This window comes from Ursus americanus, chromosome 29 (assembly GCF_024610735.1).
Source record: "Ursus americanus isolate L20-20 chromosome 29, mUrsAme1.1.p, whole genome shotgun sequence".
In the NCBI taxonomy this organism is placed as follows: Eukaryota; Metazoa; Chordata; class Mammalia; order Carnivora; family Ursidae; genus Ursus; species Ursus americanus.
The window spans coordinates 32,032,704-32,060,019 of record NC_142155.1 but is presented as its reverse complement, the minus strand read 5'-3'; the positions used below and the strand labels follow the sequence as shown (position 1 = coordinate 32,060,019).

The following is a 27,316-nucleotide window of genomic DNA, read 5'->3' as shown; positions in this document are numbered from 1 at the left end:
CATAATATAATAAAAAAATCATTAAAAAAAAAATTAAGCAAAGCATCCCTCCACGGCACAGCGGGCTCTTTCTACCAAGTCCACCAGTGAGGACCCCATTTCTCAATTTGATTCACAAAGATAAATGTTTCCAGGGTTCTTGTCCCATGCTTGTTTATTTACCTTATGCTCCACTTGGTTACAAAAGTATTTAAAATAGTGGTTCCTTAATATACACGTCAATTCTCAATTATTCAAATTGGCTTTTCAACGTGTGGATTTTATCTATCCTAGCTTTGCTCCCCCTCCATCCCTACCTCACAGGTGTGCAAACAGCTACAGTCCCAGAAATAAGTCTGTAACAATCTTGATATGGTCAAACTCAGAAAAACTGTACAAGGCAAAGTTAACTTCCACTTAATCACGTACACATTTCCTTCCCATTAGCACCTCTACTGGGCCACTGGCAAGGAGCCAGGTTTATGGAGCTGTCAGTTGGGCATTCAGGCAATAGAGAACGAAAATCCTAAGGGAGCCCCTGGACTCAAAGACAGGATGCTGCTGACATTCTCTGGGACCTCAGTAACTCTCTGTGAAGCAGGGGTCCAAGGGAAGAGCAAAGAGGCATGCAAATGAAAATGCTTTGGCTTCCCTCATGAAAGGGGCTGTCTTCCAGTGGGGAATCCCTCTCTGAACTAACCAGTAGGTACCAGGTCTGCAGCATAAGCAGTTTCCCAGATGTTGACCGGGGAGAAAAGCCTGACTCACTGATTCTCAGGGCAGCACCATGGGTGTGTCTTTAAAGATCCCTCAATCTTGAGGCACCTGGGTGGCTCAGTCAGTTAAGCATCTGTTTTTGACTCAGGTCATGATCCTGGAGTCCCAGGATCCAGCTCCCCTCTAACCCCCATGCATCCGAATCCAGCTCCCTACTCAGCGGGGAGCCTGCTTCTCCCTCCCCCTCTGCCCCTCCCCCCTGCTTGTGCTCTCTCACTCACTCTCTCTCAAATAAATAAATAAAATCTTTAAAAATAAATAAATAGGGGTGCCTGGGTAGCGCAGTTGTTAAAGTGTCTGCCTTTGGCTCAGGGCGTGATCCTGCTCCTCCGCTGGGAGCCTGCTTCTTCCTCTCCCACTCCCCCTGCTGTGTTCCCTCTCGCTGGCTGTCTCTCTGTCACATAAATAAATAAAATCTTTAAAATTTTTTTTAAAAATAAATAAATAAAAATAAAGATCCCTCTTCTCTCATCTATGGAACATAAGAACTAGGAAGATCGGTAGGGGAAGAAAGGGATAAAGAAAGAGGGGGTAATCAGAAGGGGGAATGAAACATGAGAGACTATGGACTATGAGAAACAAACTGAGGGCCTCAGAGGGGAGGGGGGCGGAGGAATGGGATAGACCAGTGATGGGTAGTAAGGAGGGCACGTATTGCATGGTGCACTGGGTGTTATACACAACTAACGAATCATCGAGCTTTACATCGGAAACCGGGGATGTACTGTATGGTGACTAACATAATATAATAAAAAATCATTAATTAAATAATAATAAAAAAGAAAAAAATAAAAAATAAATAAAGATCCCTCACTCCTAAAAGTGTTTTTCACAGGTTAAAGTAGACATGGAGAAGTGCTTCTTCCCTTTTCTAAAGACACAAATGATTTTTAGAAAGCTTTTGACAGGAGGACTTTCCCACTGAGTTGTGCTTCACTAATACATAAGCCACCTGCTGCCTTTTCAAACAAGAACGTATACTGTCTGACCCAGAGCAACACTGCTGGACTCTGAATCAGTCCTTTCGTACAAACCTGCTGTCATTGCTAACACACATGTACGATCGCACCAGGGTGAGCTACAACCCAAAACCAGCAGCCTCTAAAATAAAAGCTAACTTGTAACTTGATTTTTGAGACCATCAAAAAGAGACCTTTGGAGGCCCCAAGTCCCCCCGGAGCCATAAGAACTATCCAAGTAACAAAAACAATAGGAAAATCCATGTTATGTGGGTCCCCCAACACAAAAATGGGACAAGATAGGCTTAAAAGAACTCTTACATCGTCTAAGATTCTAAATGTTGAGGCGAGTCTAAATAATCACGTTCAGTGCCCAACAGAGTGCCACCTGAAAAATGGACTCCATCCCAAAGATTTTACCCCTGATATTCAGGAGCCATAATAAAATATTTTGGCCACTGTTTCTTCATGGATTTCACAGTGCGTTTGATTCAATTATCATTTCAGGCTTTTTGAAAAGTTCCCTCTTCTTTCTGTCTGTTAATATGTGGTAATCTTAATCAGGCACAGGCAGAAATAGACCAGGAATCCCCCACATGTTCAGATTAAAAAATAGTAATACATAAGAAATACCATGTAGTGATCCTCAGAGATCCACTTCCATTATAAATGCTTTTGGCAATGGATCACACCAGCTTTACAACCACAAAATCAACACAATATGGGAAAAGTTCCATAAGATATATACATCCAAGAAGCTCTACGGGTTGAATGGACAATTCCATCTAAGAAAAATAAAAGCAAAAAAACGGGGCGGAACGCTGTTCATCTCAACTGCTTGCTCCTACCCAAAACAACTCTCAGAATCCAAATCTACATCGACTCTTCCCACCAGGGAGTCTACCAAAGACAATTTCACCCCATCCTCCTTTCTAACCTTTCTAAGTAAGCCACCCACTTCCTACTCCAACAAAGTGCTTGTTCTTCAATTCCATGTATTTCCACGAGTGAAGAGTAAACTGTCTTTCTTCTTGGGCAGTACCTCCCCTAAAAAAGAAGAGACACACTCCATTCTTTACTGTATGTTCCCAGTGTGCTGAGTCCTTGTATACAATTTTAAATGACTGAACGCTCAGATTGAGGAAGGCAAACAGGACACGGAAGACCAATGCATCTCGAAGTTTTCTGTGACACACAAAAACACACATAGTATAACACCTAACACATTCATATACATATGTATTCCTGAAGTAAGCATCAAGAAACAATATTTGGTTTACTAAGTACAATGCACTCTGGTATCTTTTTTTTTTTTTTTTTTAATGATGGCCATGATCCACTAACCTGGATACCAGCTAACCAATGGGACTCAGCTTGAATAGTTCAGTCTGAACTGCAATAAATCAAACCTCACAGCTGCATTCCACAATGAACCTTTCTCCGCCTTCTACTAATGAACCTTTTAAAAAGTCAGCCGACAGCAGAGACAATGACCAATCACAAGAACCAGACACAACCTGGTAGGCAGGGCCCTTCCTCTGCCCAGCAGCCAGGGTTTAAGTAGCTTCCAATCTCCCAGCTTTTCCCAAGTCACCCAAGGGTACTGCATCCATATGCCCTTTTGTTACCCTGTTTATAAATTCAGTCCATTCAATCTCTTAGGATGACAAAGCTCATTTATTGCCCACTATGGAAAGCAATACTTCCTTTTTGTCCCCAGGCTAACTCCCTTCAAACCTGAATGAAGAGAGCCTTCCAGGAACCCAAAATTCAATCAACAGGTTGGTACTCTGCGTGCCTTTGTGATCTATTTGTGTGGGTGCTATACAGGAGAATGTATGCACACACATGCCTGTCCCTCTCTTTCCCTCTCTTCATCTTTCCTGTCTTAGTCCCTGGCTGATGCAGCCTCTGATGAAATGAGAAACCTGGGAACCCCCTGGAGCCGGTGGGAGCCACGCATTGGCATGACAGTAAAAGCCGTGGACTCACTCTCCACACCACAGAAGCGCCTGGCAAACGAGTCACAAAGTCATCTGAAGACCCAGGCGGAGAAAAGGAAGGGAAGACGAGAGAAGTAGACAAACCCCAGGAGCCGCGGCAGGGTGACCGGCTGAAGCCACCTCGCAAAGGCTTGACCGCAGCCCACCCCTCCCCAGGCCGGCCTCACATCCCTGGAAAGGCACGTGAGCGCAGGCGGGGGTCGCGGGATGCAGAGATGAACGGGGCCCCCGCCGCCCTTGGGGACTGGGAGGGGAGGGGAGGGTCGGGGACGGGGCAGCCCCTCTGCCCTCAAGGGGCCCACTAACCTCCCACTCCAGCCTCTCCCCTACCCACCCCGGGGAGTGCGCCTCCCCTAATGCAGGGAAGGAAGAAAGCGGAGAAAAAGTTAGGAGCCTGACGCCCTTTCCCCCCAGCCATCCTGCCATACCGCTCTCGCCGCCCGGGAATATCCCGCCGCGGGCCTCTCTGGCTCAGCGCCGCCTTCTCCCCCCACGCGGCCTCTCCACTGCGCCTGCGCGCCCGACCCAGCCAGGCGAGCGGCTATCTGAGCGTGCGCGCGCGCCTTGCGTGTCCTGGCGTGGGGGGTGGGATCTGCGAGGCCCCGCCCCCTCCTCATCCCCCTCCCTCCTCCCGTTCCCCCTCCCCCAGACACTGCCGCGGCCGCCGCAGGAGCCCGGAGCTCGAGCCGCCCAGTGACTCCCCCTCCCCCTCCCCCAGCCCCGCCCCGCCCCAACCCGGGGCTCCGAGCCGGAGCCGAGTCTGCGCCTGGGGGTGAGTACGCGACCCTTCCCCAGCCCCTTCTCTTTTCTTTGAGGATCCTACCACCACCCAAAGAAAACCCCGGGCTCAGCTGCGTGTCCCCTCCCTTCAACCTCCTGCGGGACCCAGAGGTGCCCGGGCCCGCGGGACCCAGTGGTGCCACGCGCTGCCCCCAATCCCGCACCATCCTGAGCTAAATGCGAGTCCTCCGAATCTTGCCGAGGGTCCAGATGTGCACCGCCGTCTGTCCCCACCCCTGGGGAGATACCGAGGGGTGGGACCCCCGCCCCCGGTCCCCTAGCGCCACACTTCTCCCACCTGCCCGGTCCAGGTGCGCATCCCCCGCGCGCCTCTCCAGGGTTCCAGCTGCGCCCCCATCAGCCCGCCGCCGCTGTGGGGAGCCTGCCGCCCCCGCCCCCGAGTTTTAGATTCCAGGGTCGCCAAGTCCAGTGCCCTCGGTCTCTTTTATCTTTTCTCCTGTTTCCGGGGCTGAGTACCCCAGAAGCCGACCCGAGGCAGGGGTTCGGGCTCGGACAAGGACAGGGTTCGCGGGTGCTGGCATGAGGCCGGCCGCTGCCCCCGGCCCGTCTGGGGACTGGTCGCGGGCTGGGGAGGCGACTGGCCCCGGGAGCGTGTCCTCTCCTTGCGCCCCACACAGTGCAGTTCATTCATGAGCCGCCCGGGCCTGCGTTGTAGGGTGCGGTGGGGAGAGGATTCAGACACGGAACCAGGAGTGGGGCAAAGGCCCTGTTGGGGGGAGGGGGCGCGCTTTGTCCCTCCTGGCCTTCTTGACCGTCTAAGGAGGACAGTCCCAAAGATTTGGTGCCTTGTTCTTCAGAAGAGAAGGTCGCTTGGGAAGTGGAGAGGAGAGGTCAGAGGGGCCGACTGCCCTTGGGGCTCTGTGCTGCCACCTGCCTGGGTCCCCTGGGGGGAGGTCTGGCTGCTCAGCACTCCACTTCTCTGGGGGGCAGGAGAGTCCCAGCTTCTCTACCCAACACCACTATCTAGCCTAGCCTTTCCCTGGGTCTGCCCAGGAAGAATGAAGCTGTGCCCAACCCCTCTTGCTGGACCCTCAGTCTTGCCTCCCAGGGCATGTGAGGAGAGGAGTGGGAGTGTCTCTCAGGCTTCCAGCCCTGGTGTGCTGGCAGCATGACTGTCCTCCAGGGCACCAGAGGGTCCAGGCCCTGGCTTGCTCTGGGTGGCACATGTTGGGGCCTGCTGTTGGCTCACCCAACTCAGTCTTGGCCTACGGGTAGGTGGGTGGGTGGGGATGTGGCAAGGCAGAAGGCTGGTGGTGGGTAGCTAAAGGTAGCTAGGGTGGCTGACCCCCTTTTGGACATCCTACAAGTTCTCTCCAATTATAACAGTGTCTTAGAGACCTCAGTTCAAATTCCAGCTCTACCATTCTTTAGCTGTGTGACCTTGACAAGTTACTTAACCTGTCTGAACCTTAGTTTTAATTTGAAAGTGTGTTTACTACCACCTCCTTACATGATTTATCATGGGGATCAACTAGATAACACGGGTAAAGACCCTGGCACCCTGCCTGGTTGTTGATAAATAACAGGTTCTCTTCTCTGAACTTCTGACCCATCCCGGCATAGCATCACCCTCCCGTACCCCCACCTTTCCAGCCTGCTACAAATGGATTGGGTATGTTTGAAGAGTTTGGGAACGCTCCCTGCCACTTAGTGGCAGAGTCCCAAATGCCATATAAGACCTTGGGTCTAAACAAGAAGCCCATCCTGACTGAGGGGCTTTTTCATTAAAGTTTGTTTTCCTTTGTTTTTATTTTTACCAGTTTCCGCCACCAAACCAACCCTTTTATGCCACACTTTATTAATAACAGTGGCTAATTTTTTTTAGAATCCATCATGTGCCTTGAATTGTATTAAGATGTTTACATAAGTCCTCTTGTTTAGTTCTCAAAACAACCACACAACTGAAGTATAATTCCCATTTTCAGATGAAGAAACTGAGGCCCAGGGTGGTGAAGTAAACTTGCCCAGATCAGTAGCCAGATCTGTCTCATCCTAGAGCCTGAGCTGTTAATCCCCAGGCTCTGTCACCTGTCCTCCACACCTCTCTCACCTGAAATCACAAACCCAGGGTCTGAGTGGAGGGTCTCACTACAGGCAAGAAGGAGGGCAAACAGAAATAGGATGTGGCATTTCTCCAGAGCTGTAGCAGGCAGCCCCCAGCCCCCAACGCCCAGGCCCCCAATGGAAGTGGCTCCGCTGTCGGCCAGGGCAGCAAAATGCAGCGGTCAAGAGCATACACTTGAGCCAGCCTACCTGGGTCTGTGTCGGTCTGTATCTGGATCTGTGACAGACTGGCTGTGTGACGTTGGGCAAGTTCTGTACCCTCTCTGGACCTCAGTGTCTTCTCAGGGTCCTGAGGGCCAGTCAATGAGTTAACATGTGTAAAGTGCTTAGAATGGTGCCTGGCACAAATTCAGAGTAAAATAAATATTTGATAATTGCATTCTTTTCCTACTGCTTTTATCCTCACTCGTGGATACTTTTTTGCTGGTCCCTGTGAAGTTGGGAGGGGTGAGGCCAGGATGTTAATACCTCTTTGCTACAGTTTGGAAGACTGAGGCCCAGGTTACATAGTTGCAGAGCAGGCCTCCATCATCTTCTCCCTTCAGACCCCACCGCCTTCCTATGAGCCCAGGCCCTAAATGAAATCTTCCCAAGTAACTCTGGAAGAAAAAAAAACTTTTAACTTATAACTCCCCCACCACACACACACTTCTTAATGGTGAAATAACAACCTTTAGATAGCTGGAAATAAAATCCACCACCTTGTGCATGCCGCCAGCTAAAGCCTCAGTGTCAGACTAGAGAAATTCCAGGATACAGCTGGCTGAGTGGATGAACTGCCCCCCCAACACCTCCCCCCAAAATACTCTGCCTCAGTCTCTTCCCTCCAACCAGCTGCTCTCACTGAAAGCTTTGAGCAGCTGCCCTAGGTGAAGTTCAGCCTGAAGAGCCACCAGTCCTGGCTCCACCCTTTCCCTGCCCTGTGACCTCTTGTTGAGTTGCTTCTCCTCCCCTGTAAAGTGGGGACAGTGGTCTGATCCAGCAAGTGTGCCCCGCCTTCCTCGGGTTTGGTGGGGGTGGGGGGCACGTAAGATCAATGCATTTGTGGAGGGGAGAGTGCTTTGTGACTGTCAAGAGGGAGGCAGCAGATGGACATGCTAATTTCAGTTACTAAGCATCTACCTGCAACTTCACCCACCCTATGGGGTCCTGTTAATGTAAAAGCTCCCAGAATGTTCCACCTTCCTTCGGTTTGGAGAGGCCTGGGGGAGGGGGTTGCTCCAGGGGTTTGTACCCCTTATGTTCTGGCCTGGTGGACCCTTGGTTTTAGGGTGAGAGACAAGCTGTCTTGACTGCTGGAGTGCACTGGAGTTGGGAGTTAAGGGGGGAGACGCTACTGCAGAGGGCCCCAAGACCCAAGCTGCCTCTCCCTGCCTTTAACCCTTTAACCCTGGTGCCCTAGGGTTCTATGCACCTTATGTTTACATACCCAGGCTCCCCAGACACACCCACACCCACACCTCAACTTAGAGACCAGTCACCTACCACCCTCCCACACACACACAGACACATCAGCACACGTCTACCACCTGAACATACGCATGCCCACAGTGCTCTGGTGCTTCTAGCCCAAGAACATTTAATGAGCATGTACAAAGCTTCCATGTTGTGCAGAGTCCTGTTCTAGGCACATCAGAAAAGCATGGTGCCCTGAACTGTGTTCTAGCTTTAGAAAGAGGTTGACCTAGGTTTGAACCCCATCGTTTTATTAGCAGTGTGACTTAGGGAAAGTTACTGAACCTCTTGGAGCCCCTGTGTCCTTATTTTAAAACGGCAATAATATCCAACTCAGGATTGTCAAGGATTTAAATGAAATCGTGTATGTATTATTCTTGAAACAGTGGGAACTTGATAAATGGCGCCTTTTGAAATTACTAAATTAATGGGGTTTTCGGTTTTTTGGTTTGGGGTTTTTTTAAGGCAACTTGGGCTGGAAGGAAAGAGGGAGGCATAACACACCAGGCAGTTACTACCTTAGCTTTTCAGAGACTCCCTGGGACCAAGTGAAACATATAAACAACCACAACTTCCCCCTCCATCTGAGAGCTGGTGCCTCTTGCCCTGTAATTGAAGTGTTAGGAAGAGGCTGGGGAAAATGAGGGATCAGTGGGCAGGAGAAGCCCTCTGAGTCCCCCCAGGGGGCTGGAGGATGCTTGCTCCCAGAGTTATTGTCACCGATTCTAGGTTTGTTGTTCTCTCTCTTTGTCTGGTTTCCTCTCTTCCCTGGGGACCCCCCCCCCAAGGCAGAGTTTCAGTGTTGTCAGCAGAAGGGGCCCCCAGGGGCCCCCCAGTAGGACGCGGGTGGGGCAGCAGTGCCTCGGCCGCACTTCTCCTCCACCCTAGAAGCCTCCCCAGAGCCCTGCTAGGCTTCGTCCCCAGGCACTCCCAGAACCCAGGTATCCGGGCTGGCTGCCCCTTCCCTCCTCCTCCTCCGCCCCATCCACCCAGACCACAGAAGGCTGGACAGCCCCACAGCAGGAGTGGGGATCGGCGGGGATCAGGGCTGGAGGGTAGTACCCTCCAGCGGGGGCTTTGGGCAGGCTAAGAGTCCCCCGCCCACTCTCTCTCTTCCTTTGCCAATGGAAAATCTCGCTGGAGGGCACGGCATTCCCAGCCTGCCCTACTCCGGAGGCAGGAGCAGGGCACTCTGGGAGTTGTAGTCCTCACACCACTCAGGTGACCCATGTGCTGAGATCACTGGAGAGGTGAGGAAGCTGGAGGGAAGGGGGGTGTAGCTGCTTCCAAAGCAGGGGGAACGGAATGAGAGTAACCAGGAGTGACTGGGACCAGGCAGATAACACAAACCCAGAAGTCCTACTTTTTAACTGACTTCCCACTCTGACCCCATCCTCAGGTCCCTACTCTAAGCACAGAGGGCCAGGGCCAGCTCTGAAGCTGAACATCTTTTTTTTTTTTTTTTTTTTTTCTTTTTTAAGCCAGTTGTATTGAGAAAGTGCTTAACAGAGTTGAAAACTCCAAGCAGATGAAACCATGCCATTTTTCTAAGAGGTAGGAAGAGAAGATCGGGATGAGCCGGCTGGCTCCTGTCCCATCCTCCCCTGGCCTCCAGCCCCCACCTGTTAGCCTTGAGTCCTCAGGCCTAAGACCTCCCCATCTTCCCTCAGACTCAGTTTCCAGAGACAAAGACAGAGAGAGAGAGGGAGAGAAAGAGAAAGCAAGCATGTGTGTGTGTGCGCATGTGTGCGTATGTGGTGGGAGGCAGACATTAGAGACTCACAACTTCCAGCTTAGAAAAACCAGTCTCCCCAGTCCAGATCTGGGCCAAGTTCCCCAGACCCAGGGTGGGGTCGCAGCCTTACAGCCAGTGAAGGTAAATCCATGTGACTCAACCCTCGCCTCCCCGGGCCCTTATCTCTGGAAGCCAGCGCTTCCACCCACCCAGGCTGCCGGAGGATCTGCCGTCACTCCCTCTCCCCATGCTCAGGCCCGGAGCCAGGAGGGGATTGGAGACAAGCCCAGCTGACCACTGTGCTCTCTGCCCAGGAGGACCATGCGGCAATAGCAGCCATGCTGCCCTTCCTTCTGGCCACTTTGGGCACCACGGCCCTCAACAACAGCAACCCCAAGGACTACTGCTACAGTGCCCGAATCCGCAGCACCGTCCTGCAGGGCCTGCCCTTTGGGGGTGTCCCCACCGTGCTGGCTCTTGACTTCATGTGCTTCCTTGTGAGTGCCCACACACCACCCCCCACACACACACTTGTCATCCACACCCTATCCGTAGCTAGCTAACACCTGCCATCCTAGCCACTCCTCCACCTGGCTCTGAGTCCCCCGGCTTAACCGCAGCAGGGGTCTGCATCACCCAGCCTGGGCCTAGCCTCTGACTGTTCACCCAAGCCACGTTATCCCTTTCTAAGACAAGATCCCGGCCCCTCTGCCCCTGCCCCCTTGGCTAGTCCAGTAGGTGGACAGTCTGTCTACCTGCCAACCGTTCCCTCTGCCCTCAGGCACTGCTGTTCTTGTTCTCCATCCTCCGGAAGGTGGCTTGGGACTATGGGCGGCTGGCCTTGGTGACAGATGCAGACAGGTAAGGCTTTGGGACTCTCCCTTACGTGTATACACACGCACACGCACACACACACACACACTCACTCCTTGGGGATAAGAAAGAGCCAGCCCTCTCTCATCCCCCTTTGTTGGGGGGATGAAGAGGGACCAGTCCCAGAGCGGACATGGGGGACATGTGGGCATGGGCCTCTGTCCTTTGCCAGTCCCCCAGGACCTCCCCCTCCCCCCCACCCCTGTTAACCCTGTCTGTTCTCTGTCCCCAGGCGTCGGCGGCAGCAGGAGAGGGAGCGAGTGGAACAGGAATAGTATGTGGGGCACCTGCCCCCTCATCCCCACTAAACCAGCTTTCTCTTTTCTTCTCTCATGCTTCTCTTCTCTTCCTGCCAAGTTACTGGTTTCTCTTTGCAGTTTTCTCCTCTGTAGGCTCATGTTTCGGATTAACGCAGGCGGTGTGCTTTGCAGAGCAGGGGGCTCCCCAGCTTGTCTCTGCCTCACTCCCCCATCCCCCCCCTCTGGCTTTCAGCCTGGGAGAAGCCCCTCCCCATGTGCCCTGCTCTGTTGGTGGCTGGGCTAGAGTGGCCATCCTTCCGGAAACTTAAGAATATACTCACCTGTTGGTCACAGAGACAAGATTGGGTGTCACCAGTGGCTTGCCATCCCCTAACAACTAGTTCTTCATATTTCAGGGTTCCCTGCTCACCCCTTCTGGAGGCCTGGGAGGGGGGCTTCCCATGGAGCCCCAAATCTGGCCTTTGGGGGTCACATCATTGTCTCTGTCTATAGGACTGGCGTTGGAGTTGCGGGAGCTGCTGGGGTCAGGGAAAGGGGAGGGGAGGGGCCCACCTGGGGGACATCCCCCAGCCCCCCGATACCCCCAGCCCTTCTGGGGCTCTCCTAGTCCGTCCTTTCCTTCAGCTCCCCATTGCCCTGTGCATGATATTGGCTCTCTCGCCCCATCCCGTCCCCTGCTGGTCTGCTCCAGAACTGCAGGGCCTGCTCACGTTCTTACTCTGGCCTCCAGGGGGTAATGATGAAGACACCCTCCTCCCTTCACTCAGTGCCCCTGCACGGGTGCCCCCCAGGCCTCCCGAAGGAAAGAGGTGGATTTAAGGGAGGCAGGAAGAAGACAGTCATTCATCCCAGCTTCAGCCTCTGCGCTTTCTGTGCCTCGTCTAGCCTCTGGAGCGCTGGAGTGGGAGCCCCCCCACTTCAACCCTGCTCCCCAGGAGCTCAGACTCACCGGGCTCTCTGATCTCTCACCTCTCCACCCCCAGTGTGGCCTCAGCTATGCACGGGGACAGTCATGACCGGTATGAGCGTCTCACGTCTGTCTCCAGCTCCGTCGACTTTGACCAAAGAGACAATGTGAGTGCCCTCCCCCAGACCCGTTAGCCACACGTGCTCCTCCTCCAGGGCAGGGGGCTCAGCAGCCTTAGCCTCCAGTGGTGCAGGGCAAGGACCTATGGAATGTGACTTTCTCCTCAGCAAGGGCAACGCTTGTCTCAGAGCCGCAGGCAAACCACCCAGACTTGGAACTCCTGGCTCTGTATTCCATGCTAACCTCCGAGCCAGCACCAGCCTAACCGCACGAATCCCAAACGCTGTGCCTGTCTCCACCGATGAATCCCACGGCCCCCTTCTTCCTTAGACAGGGCTTTAGAAGTAAAAACAGGCCTTTCTGGCCCATCGAGCAAAACACAGAATTTGTTGTGTTGCTCAGAGATTGCAGGCTGGTGGCCCTCGGCTGGCTGGGGCCAGTTGTGGATTGGAGCTGAGTGGCAGAGGGCCCGCTAGACAAGGCATGTACCTGGAGATTCACAGCAGTCCCCAGACTCCCATTCACGTCAGGCCTGGCACTCCGGTGTTACCCACCTGGCCCCTGTCGTTCTGCCAGGGTGGGGGTCCTGGACAGAACTCTGATCTTTAGGCCTGGGATGGCCCTGGTCAGTCCAGCTTGGGCTGGGGTCCCGGGGGACAGCAACTCTTATAGCAGCCATGGTAGAAGGAGCCAGTCAGCTTCCTGAGTCGGACTCATACTGGTAAGTGGCAAAGCAAAGGTATCACCCCTGCCCACCCAGAGGTGTCCAGATGGTCCCCAGACTCAGGTGATGTGGTAACTGGTAGCAGTCCTTCATCTTAGCTGGGAGGCACCTCTCTCCCCAGTCCTGGGTTAAGCCTGGCCCTTCTACTAGAAGGAAGGTGGGGGAGGGTTCTCTCTGCGAAGCCCTCCCCCAGAGGTCCCCACCCTGCTGTCAGTGGGGTGGGTCTCTGTCTGAAGGCAGGCCTGGGGGCTTGAGGGTCGAAGAATGCAGCTCACAGGGACCCAGGGTCAGGTCCCTCTGGGGTGCGCTGGAAGAAAGGTGGCGGGAACTCGGGCAGCTTGGCCTGCCCCTCTGCTGTTGGCAGCCATGTTGCAAACTCTTGTTAGCTATAGGTCTGGAGGTCCCTACTGCCCTTCCTAGAACGCTGAATCCCACCCATCCCCACCCTGACCCACACAGCTTCAGGCCTTCCTCTGGTTGCGCTGCCCCGTTGGCTCTTTGCTGGGATCTGCAGCTCTGGGCGCGAGTACCCGCAGATAGCCCAGTTTCCCCTTAGTCCTCCTCTCCTTTGAGGACTGGCACCTTCCCTCTCCCCCTCTGGGATGCACTACTGTCTTTGGGGGGTTCTGGAAGTTGTGCCAAGGTGGGCCACAGCCTGGAGTTGATCATGAGAATGGGGTGGGTGGGATTCACGGGGGAAGGGAGGTTCGGGTTGGTGGGGTGGGGACTCCAGCTGATAGCCCTCTGTCCCCCCAGGGTTTCTGTTCCTGGCTGACAGCCATCTTCAGGATAAAGTAAGTGAACAGTCTTCAGACTCTAAGGAAAGAGAGAAACAGAGAAACTTCCGAACCTGTCACTTCCCTACAGAATCCAGAGGCCAGCCGCTTTGAGGGCCTTAGCGCTCCCAGCCAGCCCCGCACCCTCCTCTCTACTCCAGGAGGCCAGGCCCTGGGGTCCCGGCCTCTGTTGTCTCCTGCGCTGGCCTCACCTTACCCCACAGTCTCCCGTGTGCCCCCCTGCCTAGTGGGCCCGCTCTGCCCGCAGCTCTCCGAGCCCCTGCCAGCCCACAAAGGCAGAGGCTGGAGCCCCCCCACCTCAGAGCCTCCGTGCAGCCAGCGGGTGGGGGCAGCAGGCAGGCTGGGAGCAGCCAGCCAGCAACAGGCAGGAGCCAGTATCCAGCAAGCAGAAGTCAGGAGATCGAGCCAGAGTGCAGCAGGCAGGCAGTGAGCGCTGAGAGAGGCAGGAGGCCCGGACAGGTCAGCACCACCACTGCCCACGCCCCGGCCCCCAGGGCCCCTCCCCAGGCGCACCACTTACGTGCTTCTCCAGCAGCCATTAGGCACCACTGCGTCCCCAACCTGGGTCCTCCCTCCCACTTCTACCTCTTCCATCAACCTGCTTCTCTCCTCCTCACCTTCCCTTTCCATATCCCTTCTGCTCGACCTTTCTCACCCTTTTTTCCTCTCTCTGCAGCGCCTCTGTTCCCACCTCTCTCTGTCCTCTTCTCCTTTCCCTCCCTTTCCCTTTCCCTTTGTCATCCCTCCCTTTCCAGAAAATAGGGGGCCCAAAGACCCCACTCCGCCCCCATAGTGCTGCCAGACCGGCAGGGGCTAGGGTGGACCTGGGGCGGGGGCGGGCGAGGCGGGCAAGCCGTGGCCCCTCAGCTGCCCCAGTCCCCACCTGTCCCCTCTGCTGCCCCACGCCTGCAGGGACGATGAGATCCGGGACAAATGTGGGGGCGATGCTGTGCACTACCTGTCCTTCCAGCGGCACATCATCGGGCTACTGGTCGTTGTGGGCGTCCTCTCTGTGGGCATCGTGCTGCCTGTCAACTTCTCAGGGGACCTGCTGGGTCAGTGAGGGCCAGGATGGGTGGGGCCGGGAGGGGAGAAGAGGGGGCAGCAAGACACGTGCCCTGACCCCTGCGTCGTCTTCACCCTCTTCCTGTCTCCCCCAGAGAACAATGCCTACAGCTTCGGGAGAACCACCATTGCCAACCTGAAATCAGGGTAAGGTGGGGAAGCCGGTCAGTGAGGTCGGTGTGTGCCAGAGTCTAGCCGTAACAGGGAGGGCTGTAGGGGAGCACTGGGGAGAGGTGGCCGAGGCTGCAGAGGAGGCTCTGGGGCCCTGAGGACTTGGGCTGGAGACAGAGGAGGTGGATCCCTGGGGACGACCAGATCAAGAAGCAGCTGTGTGACCGCAGGTCAGGGAATGGTGGTAGCCAGCAATTGGGGGGCGGGGGGAGGCAGGAAGAGAGGACCTCTTGGGGACGTTTCAGCTGCAGTGGAATCCTCTTGGGGCCTGGACGGTGTGGAGTGTGGGGCCTGCCCTGTGAGGGGTCAGTGCCAGAAGACCCGTGGCCGGAGAGGGGCCCGGTCCCAGGGGCTGAAGTCACAGCGGGAGGCTGGGGGTGTCTGAGTGCGCTCCTGTCCCGCGGCCCCTCTGCCCCGCCCAGGAACAACTTGCTGTGGCTGCACACGTCCTTCGCCTTCCTGTACCTGCTGCTGACCGTCTACAGCATGCGGAGACACACCTCCAAGATGCGCTACAAGGAGGACGACCTGGTGAGCGGCGCAGAGCCCTGGCCTCCCCCGCCCCCAGCCTCCTCCCTTCCCTCCGGGCCTCGCCTCAGCCCTAAGGGGTGTCCGCGCCAGGGTGGGGCCCCTGGGTTCCGATCCTGGCCCAGCAGCTCCAGAGCCCCTATCCTGCACGCTAAGTTACCTCCCCCAGCCTCCACTTCCTCATCTGTAACATGGGGCAACAGAACCTTCCTGAGGTCGGCGGGGAAGCACCCCCGCTGTGCCTGGCCCTCAGGGAACAGCCGTGGTGATGCTGTGGTAGTGACGTGTCCTGTCTGCATCCACCACCAGCCCAGCACCAAACGCCCCCGGCCAGCCACTGTGTCCTTACGGCCTGAGGGTCAGAGAGTTGTCCCCCCTTTCCTCCCCCTCAGTGACTCCCTTGGGAGCAAGGAGCCAGATGGCTCTTGCATTAAGCTCGCTGCCTGATTTTGGTCAGATGCACTCTTCCCGCTTTCCCTGGCCCATCCCTAAGGCCTCCTCCCACCCATTCAGCTCCCTGTTCCCCACACCCTCCTGGCATTCTCGAGCCTCGTTCTCTGGAAGGCAGACCCGCTTCTCTCTCCCCAGGTGAAGCGGACTCTCTTCATCAATGGAATCTCCAAATACGCAGAATCAGAAAAGATCAAGAAGCATTTTGAGTGAGTGGCCACTCCTACCCCCAACCCCAGGTCCTGTGGGCCCTTCTCTGCCATTCAGCCCCTCAGACTTCTCACCCCTCCCTCTGAGGGGGTGGAAGTGAGACTTCTCATGCCCACCCCGCTGACGAGGGGGTGGAGGTGAGACCACCGGAGAATGACGTGAGTCCAGGGCATTCCAGCACTTGGGCTGGGTGAGAGGCCCCCCGCAAGAACAGGGAAAATACAAGAAATACTTGAAAAGTGAGAGAAGTGTGGTCCTGTCCCCTCCCCCCCACCCCACCCCACCTCCCCTCCCGGCTTGAACTGGGTCATGGGTTGTTGACTCAGGGTCCGTGGGCCCTTTGAGGTGTGTGGCTTCAAACGTTTATGTGACATTCCGGGGTTTGTGTGCAGACTGGCAGGGAGGGGCTCCCTGGCTTTCAGTGGTTCCTGAGGGACCGCGGGCTCGCGTGTTTGCTGAGCGCATTTCAGCCCTGGAGTTCTGTCTCGCGGGGAGGGGAACACACACCTCCAGGGGTGCCCGGTGGCCGGGACGGTGTGTGTGCAGGATTAGGGATCCTGTCATACGTTCATCTGTACACTCAGCAGACTTTCTCGGATGATATTAGGCCCAAGTGACCGCGGTGGGCCTTGGGAGAGATGAGTGAAAGATCAGTGAGCTCTCGGGGGGTCCCGTGGTGGAGGTGAGCGTTAGGAGTGGGCGCAGGGTCCCGTCAGAGTGTGGTCTGAGGTCGGTCTGTGGCCAGAATTAGCAGTTGGCCAGTGGCCCTGATCGGGGGCCTTGGTGGTCAGGATCCGGACTTCGTGAGGTCTAGACTCACCTTCCGTTGGCCTGGATCAGAAGTCAGTCGTTGTTCCGGATCGGAACAGGATCGGGAGGCAGCGTCTGGTCAGGGTCAGGCTGCAGACCCCTTGTTGCGGGCAGATGAGTGGTTTGCGACCAGCAGTAGCGGGTGGGTACTCAGTCACTCAACAGACGTTTCTTGTCACCTTCTACACCCAAGCATGAACAAGTTAGAAACCGGCCCTGCCCTCACAGAAGTTACAGGTCAAAATTAGATCATCCTCGGTCACTAGGAGAGCGACTGGGGATCCTATCTAGAGTCCAAGCTGTGATCGGCATTAGGGCGCAGTCTGGGTCAGGATTAAGGGCAGTGTGTGCTCAGAATTAGGTGACATCTTAATATTACCGTCCTGTTGGAATCAGCCGTCAGCTTGGACTGGTAAGCCTTTAATAACAAATATTCGTGAGTGCCTGCTGCGTGCCTGCGTTGGAATAGGAGCTGGGGTTTCGGCAGTAAACAACAACAAAAAAAGGAGCCTCTGCCCTCATCTGCTCCCGTTCTGGTGGGCGAGGCAGATAATAAACAAATGAACCAGTAATAGACACCACGTAGAGCAGGGTAGGTGCCAAGAAGAAAACCAAAGCAGGGAACGGAACAGAATGAAGGAGTCAGGAAGGGGTGCTGTTTCCAGCGGGGGGACTCGGACAGGGCCCTGCCTGCAGCGAGGAAGTGAACCCCGCGAACCAAGCATCCACTCAGCACACATTTGTCCTACACCTACTGTGTGCTTCATACCAGACCTGATGTGTGTCCGTGGGGAGCTCATGGTTCAGGTTGTCTGTTTCCGGGGTCAGCTTGTGGTTTTGTTTAGGAAGCGGGCTGTGAAATTAGTGGTCAGCCTGTAAGCAAGAGTGGGGGAGACTGTGATCCCAACTGGGGTTTGGGGGATCTAGGGAGCGAGCATCAGGGAACAACCGTCCCGTTGATCCGTTCGTTCAGCACGTGTTGATCGAGCACCTACTGTGTCGACGCTGTCGGCCCAGGCCTGATGTGCGGTGAGGAGTAGGGTTTGTGAGCCAGGTCCGGGGTCTGTCTGGAGGAGGGGCTACCCCAGCAGAACCAGGGAACTTCCCGTGTGTAAAATCAGAGAGCCTGCCTGGTGGGGATTAGGGGTGAGAGATTAGTCGGGTGAGAATGAGGGCTCAGCCTGCCACAGGCCTGAAGGCCCTTCCAAGGAAGGGCCCTAAAATAGTTGCAGCAACACGGTGTCGGGGAAAGGTCTGCAGCGCGTTTCAAGGACCCCATCCCAGATTTAAGTCTCCAAATTCTCGTGGATTTGCAGCGTCCGTCTTGTTACTTTAGAACCAGATCCTGTGCACCTTTAACACCTGGTGGTTCTTCATTAAAACGTTTTTTTAAAAGATGGAGCTCAGTCTAGATTAGGGAGCAGGGGCAGTGTGTGATGAGAAGTAAGAAGGAACTGCTGCGCCCCTCGAGTCCCCCCAGGTACCAGGACTGAGAGTCACAGAAGGTCTCTCTCTGCTCAGTTTCAAGGCAAGGTTAGGGTCAATCCCGGGTCAGGGTTAGAAAGTCAGTCGTGGGTCTGGTTATGGGTGAGTTTGGATCCGAGTAAACGGTCAGTTTCAGGTTAGGGTTCAGGATCCATCTCCGGTCAGTCTTGGGGCGGGAATTGTTCTGTAGACTGGGCTGTGGGTTGGCTGGGGTCAGTTCATGGTCAAGGCGAAGTGTTGAACTATAACCAGGTATTCTGGAAACAGGGTTAAGAGAACAGCCCAGGAGTAGAAACAGTTTCTCTCCACTGAAGGTTCAAAGCTCTGGACACGAATCAGGGGGCAGCCGTGGCCTCCCCCACGCCACGCAGATGTACTCTCACACCCGGGCTCGTCAGCGTGCCCAGGGCCCCCGAGCCTTCGTGCTTCCTCCAGCTCCACACATGAACACGGGAGGACTTGCAAAGATTTATTCTTATGGAACTCCCATTTTTGTAGACCAGACAGGGCGCTTGAACTGGGGGGGGTGTGTCTTAAAGGTGATGGGGTCATGGCTGCAAGGTGGGGGCAGGTGGGCGGGGTCCCCACAGAAGGTGATGGCGGACTGTGTTTCAGGGAGGCCTATCCCAACTGCACGGTTCTTGAAGCTCGCCCATGTTACAACGTGGCTCGCCTTATGTTCCTCGACGCAGAGAGGTAACGGTGGGGGGGCCAGGTATGACACCGCAGGGGCCCCTGCCTATTGTGGAGGGCATCTTGGCTGCCACACGGGAGCCTGGCTCCCCTTCCAGGTGTTTCCCAGGGCATTTGCTTTTAATTCAACCCCTGGAGTGCCTGTCAGTCCAGCTCTGGAAAGAGCAAGGCCTGGAGGTCAGAGCTCGTTGGGAGAGGAAAGGGGTCCACCATCCCCACCGTATCTGAGGACATACCCTTCTTCAGCTGCAATATAAGAAACTTAGGCCAAACCATAGGAAGAATTCCTGGCCCTCCAGGGATGGGCAGGAAGACCCTTGAATGGGGCCATATCTGAAGCATGCATTCTAAGCAGATCCGAGAGTAAGCTCGCCCCTGTCCTTAGGGAGTGGACTTAAATAACCCCTGAGCTGAGCTCCCTACCCACCCTCCCAGCCATTCCTGGCCCCAGCTGGGCCGGCGGGTGACCGGGCACCTGGGTCTCACAGGAAGAAGGCCGAGCGGGGGAAGCTGTACTTCACAAACCTCCAGAGCAAGGAGAACGTCCCCACCATGATCAACCCCAAGCCTTGCGGCCACCTCTGCTGCTGCGTGGTACGAGGCTGTGAGCAGGTACGAGGTGACGCCAGGCCCCCAGAGCTCCTGCTGGGTATGGGGGGGAGCTGGACAGATCCTGGGAAGATTGGTAGAGATGGACACATTTTAGGCCCAGGTCCCATGACCCCAGGAGCACGCACACAAATGGGCCTTGCACGTAACCAGCCAAAGGTAGACAGACTCCCAGAGCAGGCCAGGCCATGCAGGGATGGGGGTGGGGGCGGCTGGGACCGGGAGCCGGGTGCAGCCCCACCTTCAGGTCCCCTCCTGTTCCTACAGTCATCGAAGCCCCAGCTCCACTCTTGGGTTCGTCCCCATCCCTACAGTGACCAAGTTTGCAAACCCCAGGTCAGAAGAGGTCAGCCAAGAGAACAGCATTGTGCTGTATTTACTAGCTCTGTGGCTTTTAGCGAGTTTCTTGACTGCTCTGTGTCTCCATTTCCTCTCTAAGATGAGGCTAATGGTACCTACCTCGGGATTGTCCTGAGGATTACATGAGTTAACCCTTAGAAAGCCTACCGCGGCACTCAGTCTGTAGGGAGCCCTGGGTCGGTGCTGCCAGCTGTGCTGGGGAGCAGCCCGGCTCTCTGACCAGAACCCCCCACCTCGCTCACTCGCCCTCGGCAGGTGGAGGCCATCGAGTACTACACGAAGCTGGAGCAGAAGCTGAAGGAGGACTACAAGCGGGAGAAGGAGAAGGTGAACGAGAAGCCTCTTGGCATGGCCTTTGTCACCTTCCACAACGAGACCATCACCGCCATGTGAGCCCCTGCCCTGCCTGCCCATCCCCGTCCTTGTCCCCCGGGGACTGGTGGCGGTTCCTGGGTCCCCACGCTCACGGCCAGCCGTTGGCAATAACCAGTGCCCATCCCCCAGCATCCTGAAGGACTTCAATGTGTGTAAGTGCCAGGGCTGCACCTGCCGCGGGGAGCCACGGGCCTCGTCTTGCAGCGAGTCCCTGCACATCTCCAACTGGACCGTGTCTTACGCCCCTGACCCCCAGAACATCTACTGGTGAGCACAGCGGGGCGGCCGCGGCAGGTTTCGTGGGGCCTGCTGGCTCCGGCAGGGACAGGGGAGGAGAGGGAGGTCCAAGGTGTCCCCAGAACGACCCTCTCGCCTGCCTTCCCAGGGAGCACCTCTCCATCCGAGGCTTCATCTGGTGGCTTCGCTGCCTGGTCATCAATGTCGTCCTCTTCATTCTCCTCTTCTTCCTCACCACCCCGGCCATCATCATCACCACTATGGACAAGTTCAACGTCACCAAGCCCGTGGAGTACCTCAATGTGAGGCCCAGGCCCCCCCCCCACCCCGTCCATGCTGGGTCGCGAGACACAGATACGAGGCCTCGAATCCCTCTTCAGGGGGAAACCAGAATGCCCTCCGGCCCGATCTAGCTACGGTTCTGCTCCCAGCCCAGCCCCACCAACAGCTCCCCCACGACTGGGGGTTGCAGAGCCTTCTGGGAACGTCCCTTGGGCTCCCTGCCACCTTCCCCCTAGTGACATCACCCTTGGGTTTGCACACACCTAGAGAGACACCAGGGAAGACGGTGAGCCCAGGGCCGGTTTTAACTGACCGTGGGACCTCGGACAAGCCCCCTTCTCCTCATGCCCCTACCTCCCCGACAGAAGAACAGAGGTTCGGACTACAGCCTTGGCTTCCAAACTTAGATTCGGATGCCTTTATCTAAAGGACTCTTACGTGAACCCCAGTGTGGCAAAGCAAGGCTGCTCAGATGGCCATAGAGTCAGGGTCACTTCCACCAGCTCTTCCCTCGCCCCGCCTGCCACACACACAGCACACCTCCTCAGAGCCTCAAAGTCCGAAGTCAGACAGTTTGAAAATTCCCGAGTGATAAGAGCAAAATAACACTAGACCCAGTCGGCCTGGGTTCACATCCCCACCCCGCCACTCGACTAGCTGGGTAACCTGCTGAATCTCTTTTTGCCTTAGTTCGCTCATCTGTAAAATGGGCTAATAGCATTGTTGGGAGGCTCCCTACACGTAAAGCCCATGATCAATGCCCGGCCCTCAGGAGGTCCTCAGGAATGCTAACCATGAGCGTGACTCACCCTGCAGTGGCGCTCATGAGCCCGGCCCCCACCCTCGCCCCTGGCCCTGCACATGTTCTGGACTTCTGCCACGGGGCCCCGAGAGCCATGGGGCCTGGGGCTCCACGGGGGGAGGGGGCAGGTAAGCAAAGCAAGCTAGACTGGGGCCCACTGGACGGCCCCACCTGACACGTCCCCTGTGCCCCACTGCAGAACCCCATCATCACTCAGTTCTTCCCCACCCTCCTGCTGTGGTGCTTTTCGGCCCTGCTCCCCACCATCGTCTACTACTCAGCCTTCTTCGAAGCGCACTGGACACGGTGAGACCCTCACACGCCCCACGCTCTGGCCCTCCTAGGCGTATGGCCGTCCCTGCCGGGCAGCCCTTTCCCCTTCGGCCTCCCTGCCCCGGGCAGTCCCAGCGCTGCCAGGGAACGGAGGCTGGCCAGCCTCCTCATGCTGGGAGGCCCCCATCCCAGAGGAGCTTCCTGGGATAGTGTACTGGCTAGGGGAGCAGGCCTGGGGGCTGGCTCATCTGACCTCTGCCCCTGTGCCCCCTGGCCCAGCTCCGGGGAGAACAGGACCACCATGCACAAGTGCTACACCTTCCTCATCTTCATGGTGCTGCTCCTGCCCTCACTGGGACTGAGCAGGTGGGTTGCAGAGGATGGTGTGGGAGCTGGGATGGGGGTGGGGGGCAGGGGGGGCAAGGGGAGCAGCTTAGGCTCCCACTTCCCTTACAGAGCTGGGGGACGCATGTCTGGGGGGCCTCCCCAGAGGCTCATGGCCTAGACTCTGCCTCCCCTGGTGTTCTGGGCCATTCCAGCCCCACACCACACCTCTCCACTCCTCCTCTCCAGCCTGGACCTCTTCTTCCGCTGGCTCTTTGACAAGAAATTCTTGGCTGAGGCAGCTATTCGGTTTGAGTGAGTGACCTGGGCCCCCAGGGAAAGAGACCAGAGGGCGGGGGTGGCTATGCCTGAGACACACGGCCCGGGGGGGGGGGGGCTTACATGGCGCAGGAGGGTCATTCTAAAGATCATACCACAGTGCTCGGCTGTAGACATGGGAGATGTCCCTGGGGTGTGCGTTGGGGCTCATTCTCTGGGAACCTGTGTAGAGGTCACCTTCAAGGTGTATTTGGGGCTTTGGGACCCACACTGGGGGATTTCTGTGACAGTCTGTAGAGCTTGTATTCTGGGACTAACTCTAGGAGTCAAGTTGCCCTCCGGTTTGGAGAAGCGTCTGTAGTAGGATCTTGGTCATGCTTTGGGAGTGACTTGGGGGTACCCCTGAAGGTCCGTGGAGCCCACACTTTTAAGTATCTGTGGAAGTCTCGGGCTCACAACTCTGGAGTATTTATGGAGAACTCTGGGGACCCACACTTGGGGCATTTATGGGGCACAAGTCATGGGAACACCTCTGCAGTTTCAGGCTCTTATCCAGAGGTGTGACTGTGGGGTTCCTTATGGGGTACCTTTTCTGGGAAGCCCTATGAGGCTGTTTGGGGTTGGGGGGATGGCGGGCCATGTACCATGGCCATATATATGGGCACAAGGACTAGGGATCTTGCTCTAAGCCATCTGTAAAGATCTTGGGCTCACACTTGGCGTGTCACGGGCATTGACAAAGGTTCTTGGGCTCCCCACCCTGAAGATCTTGGAGGAAGGGTCTGTGGAGCTTGCGTTCTCACACTCTGGGGGTACACTGTGGCTTAATTTAAGGTCTAAGGGGGTACTAACTGGGTATTCCTAGGGCTCACACTCTTAGGGGTCTTTTAGGGCCTCACGAGGTTGGTCTGTGGGGATCTCAGGCAGTCATGCCCTGAACATCTGGTGGCCTTAGGGGTTTGGAGCCCTCTCCATGAGTCTTTATAGGGGCGCCTCTAGGCTCACACTGTCAGGTCGCATCCACGCACACGGAGGGTGTTGGAGGTGTCTGCGACACTCTGCCATCCTCCCCTGGGGTTCCCACTCTGGGGGCCCGGGGGCCCGGGTGCTTGCGCGCTGAGCGGGGTTGTGCGCACGAAGGCAGGCGCGTCGGGGCGGCGGTGTGGCGTGCTGGTCTGCGGGCGGTGGGCAGGCGGCCACTGGGTCGCCCAGGGGTGCAGCGCTGCAGCACTGGGTGCCCGCAGGTGCGTGTTCCTGCCTGACAACGGCGCTTTCTTCGTGAACTACGTCATTGCCTCCGCCTTTATCGGCAACGCCATGGACCTGCTGCGCATCCCGGGCCTGCTCATGTACATGATCCGGCTCTGCCTGGCGCGCTCTGCGGCCGAGAGGCGCAACGTGAAGCGGGTACGGCCGCCTGGGGCCGCCGCGGCCTGCGCAGCGCCCCCTGGTGGGCCCAACCGGAAACAGCGGCAGCCTTGCTAGGGTGTGGGGGCACAGGGGTGCTGGAACTTGGGGGACCTAGTTCCGTGGCCCTGGGCTATCCCCTTCCTATCTGGAGCCTCAGTTTTCCCGTATGTGCGGCGATCGATCAACTGTGCCAGTCCTGACAGTCTAGTGTTCTGATGGGAGTTGGGGGAGGTCCGGGTCCCTAGATCTAGGGTCTCTGTGCCCTAACCCCACACGAGGGCTCTGGGCATCCCTCCCCCCAGGCCTCCCCACCTGCCAGCCCCTGATCTCTCAAAGCCCCCGGCCCCCCAGCCCACGGCCCGTCCCTATACCCACCCTGACCTCCATCTCAGCCACAGCCCCTCTTTCCATCTGCTTTGCCCTGCCCCACCCTGGATTTTGGTTCCTTTTCCCCATGGCTTGGTCCCTGGCCCCTGCTCCGTCCCCCCTGCCCCGCGCCCTTCCAGCCTGCCCCTCCCCTCCCTGAGCCGCCCTCCTGCCCATCTCCCCCCCAGCATCAGGCCTACGAGTTCCAGTTTGGCGCAGCCTACGCCTGGATGATGTGCGTCTTCACGGTGGTCATGACCTACAGTATCACCTGCCCCATCATCGTGCCCTTCGGTAGGCACCGCCGCGCCGGGACCTGGGCCCTGCTCGGGGGGACCCAGGACCTCACCCTCCTCACTGTAGTAAGGCAGGCCGCCCTGAGTGGACAGGGCCCCGGCTGGGAGACCGGCCCCTCGGGCCTCCCGCCCGGTCCCTGCCTCAGTCTGGGGCCTGGCCTGGGGGGGAGGAGGGGGAAAACCATCTCAGCTCAGGCTGGCCCCAGCTGGTGTGCCGGGCCCCTGGGCAAAGTCACCCCGACATGGCCCCACTCATCCACACCAAGTGCCTTCGCTCGGCTGATGCACTCGGACACACCTCACATGTCCACAGCGGGGTGCGCGCACGTGCGCGCACACACGCACACGCACACTCCTGCACAGGGTCCGCCGGGACACTTGGAAACAGGCCACAAGCTCAGGAAAGACCTTTGGATTCCAGGGTGGGGTTAGGCTCTTGCCACTGACAGAGCTACCCCGCCGTGGCTGAGCCGTGCCCCCTGGACAATCCCTCTTCCTTCTGAAATTTAGCAAAGTTTCTCTGCAACGGTCACCCTACTAGTTACCTCCGCTTTCCCCCTCCTAACATCCTAACCCCTTAACCACCCTCCCCAGTTCCTGAAGGCTCCAAACTCCCAAACTAACCTCCCTGTCCTTTTAAAAGCCCCCATTCCCTCAGCCCCCAGGAGAACAGAACTTACCGCCAAATTTATACTCATCGGTGTAGGGACAGGGTGGGAAAAAACACCAAGGGTTTCAGGAAGCAGCTCACCGACCCGGAGGAACGGATTTCTGATAGTGGGATTTTCAGTGAGGGGCCACGGAACGAGGCGGGGAAAGCTGAGGAAGCCGACGTTGTGCGATTCTGCGATGGGCCTGGGGCTGGGGCAGGAGCAGGGAGCCCAGGCCGTCGGCCATCTTGGAAGGCCTAGGACCAGCCGTGCCGGACGCACCGAGGTCCGGTGTCACCGGCCCGAGGTCAGGCCCACGTGGCTCTCCCCAGGGCTCATGTACATGCTGCTGAAACACCTGGTAGACAGGTACAACCTCTACTACGCCTACCTGCCGGCCAAGCTGGACAAGAAGATCCACTCGGGGGCTGTGAACCAGGTGGTGGCCGCTCCCATCCTCTGCCTCTTCTGGCTGCTGTTCTTCTCCACCATGCGCACGGGTGAGGGCCGGCCCCCCGCGCACCTCAGGGAGTGGCAAGGGTGGGCGGGGGAGGGCCTCCCTGCAGGGTTGAGGCAGAGCGAGGCGCGGGACGGTCCGTGGAGGCCAAGGGCCACGGGCAAGGCGTCTGGGAGAAGCCAGGTCAGGCCACAGCATGGAGGAATGCAGGGCTGCCTTCAGAAGGTAGCCAAAGTGGGGTGGTGGGCCCCCGGGAGGGGGCACCCAGAGGAGAGGCAGCAGCCCCATCCTTTGCCCCCCGCCACCAGGGTTCCTAGCCCCCACGTCCATGTTCACATTCGTGGTCCTGGTCATCACCATCGTCATCTGTCTCTGCCACGTCTGCTTCGGACACTTCAAATACCTCAGTGCCCACAACTACAAGGTGTGGGGCGAGGGGGGCAGGGGATGGCTGAGGGCAGAAGCTCAACGGGGTGCAGGGGAGCAGGGGGATGGGTGGGAGCTGATGGCAGGGGCAGCAAGGGTGTCAAGAAGGTGTGGGGTCTTGATGGCGGCTGAGGGCAAGGACATCTTCCCACTCCCCAACTCATTCTGGGTCCCTCAAGATTGAGCACACGGAGACAGATGCCGTGGACCCCAGAAGCAATGGACGGCCCCCCACTGCTGCTGCTGTCCCCAAATCTGCGGTGAGTGCCCTGATTCATGGCCAGGGATAGAGAGGAGCCTCTGACTGATGCTCCGTCCAAAGCCAGGGGTCCCATTAGTCCTCCTGAAAGTGAGGCCCGTTCCCGCCCCCAGGGGCAGGGAGAGATCTGGCTTCACTGAGGGGAGTGCCCACCTCTCCCTGGGGGGAGGCTCACTGTCCCACACCCTGGAGACCCTGAGATCCCCCCATCAGCCCCTCGCCATGAGGAGCAGCTGCCCCCCCTCACCCTCTATTCCTTTCCCCCTTCAGAAATACATCGCTCAGGTGCTGCAGGACTCCGAGGTGGACGGGGACGGGGATGGGGGTCCTGGGAGCTCGGGGGATGAGCCCCCGTTGTCCTCGTCCCAAGATGAGGAGCTGCTGATGCCGCCTGATGGCCTCACGGACACAGACTTCCAGTCTTACGAGGACAGCCTCATAGAGAATGAGATTCACCAGTAAGGGGAGGGAGGGGCCCTGGAGGCCACGCCCTGCCCCACCCCACCCGCCCCCCACGGACACTAAAAGAAACGCTAATAATTTATTAGATCTAAAGCCCCTTCCTCCCCCATCCCCTGCTTTCATTAAGGTATTTAAACCTGGCTATCTCACCACTCTCCCCCACCAAGGAGGGAGGGAGGAAACCCCCAACCTCAGTGAGGAGAGCCCCGAGCCGGACCCGGGGCAAAGAGGGGTGCGGACAGGGTTCCCCCAGGTCAGTGCCCCCCACACTAGTAGTGTGGTCAGGAAAGGGTTATTGAGAGCCGAGAGGGGTACCTGGTGCCATGGCTGGAGACCTGGGGGAGGCCACAGGCAGATCAGGGGCTGCCCCCCCCCCCAGTTCTTTCTTCCCCCTAAGGCCCCCTGGGATCTGGCACTCCAGGGAAGTGGAGCCTCCAGCCCCTGTGGGTTGCATGAGGGGGAGGGGCTGCAGAGTGGGAGGAAGAGTCAGGCCCCCAGCCAGGGAGGTGACCTAGGGGTGGGGGGTGGGCATGGCTGACACTGGAAAATGGGTTTTTGCACTGTTTTTTTTTTTTCCTTTAAA

General features: G+C 57.1%; 2 protein-coding genes across 8 annotated transcripts in view; one reads left to right on the top strand and one right to left on the bottom strand.

Moving 5' to 3' along the window:
* The window catches only part of MRPL14 (mitochondrial ribosomal protein L14), a 13,577-nt gene extending 9,299 nt beyond the window's left edge, over nucleotides 1–4,278 (bottom strand). For 2 of the 3 annotated variants that reach the window (XM_045801361.2, XM_045801365.2), the window contains exon 1: nucleotides 4,147–4,278. The gene's annotated coding sequence lies outside the window, so the exon portion shown is untranslated. The remainder of the gene's footprint in view (nucleotides 1–4,146) is intronic. The other variant, XM_045801371.2, reaches the window with a different exon arrangement.
* Nucleotides 3,345–27,316, top strand: TMEM63B (transmembrane protein 63B). Of its 5 annotated transcripts, none has more exons than XM_087857068.1 (25): nucleotides 3,345–3,496; nucleotides 3,608–3,897; nucleotides 10,088–10,270; nucleotides 10,555–10,634; nucleotides 10,879–10,920; nucleotides 11,890–11,980; nucleotides 13,414–13,451; nucleotides 14,367–14,509; nucleotides 14,615–14,666; nucleotides 15,113–15,221; nucleotides 15,807–15,877; nucleotides 18,789–18,869; nucleotides 19,355–19,478; nucleotides 20,091–20,224; nucleotides 20,340–20,477; nucleotides 20,596–20,749; nucleotides 21,731–21,837; nucleotides 22,084–22,170; nucleotides 22,378–22,443; nucleotides 23,652–23,814; nucleotides 24,372–24,477; nucleotides 25,462–25,629; nucleotides 25,895–26,010; nucleotides 26,192–26,272; nucleotides 26,542–27,316. In XM_087857068.1, the coding sequence occupies exons 3-25, from the start codon at nucleotides 10,112–10,114 to the stop codon at nucleotides 26,731–26,733; spliced, it is 2,502 nt and encodes an 833-aa protein (XP_087713194.1). In that variant the 5' UTR covers nucleotides 3,345–3,496; nucleotides 3,608–3,897; nucleotides 10,088–10,111; the 3' UTR covers nucleotides 26,734–27,316. The 5 variants fall into 5 exon arrangements, with proteins under 5 accessions (XP_087713194.1, XP_045657338.1, XP_045657345.1 ...); XM_045801389.2 differs by lacking the exons at nucleotides 3,345–3,496; nucleotides 3,608–3,897 and adding exons at nucleotides 4,398–4,490; nucleotides 9,524–9,592; XM_045801375.2 differs by lacking the exons at nucleotides 3,345–3,496; nucleotides 3,608–3,897 and adding exons at nucleotides 4,398–4,490; nucleotides 9,520–9,592.

Coding starts and splice junctions, on each gene's coding strand:
- TMEM63B (XM_087857068.1), top strand. CDS start 10,112: ATGCTGCCCTTCCTTCTGGCCACTTTGGGCACCACGGCCCTCAACAAC. Junction 10,635..10,878: donor TTGGTGACAGATGCAGACAG/GTAAGGCTTTGG, acceptor CTCTGTCCCCAG/GCGTCGGCGGCAGCAGGAGA. Junction 26,273..26,541: donor CTGCTGTCCCCAAATCTGCG/GTGAGTGCCCTG, acceptor TTCCCCCTTCAG/AAATACATCGCTCAGGTGCT.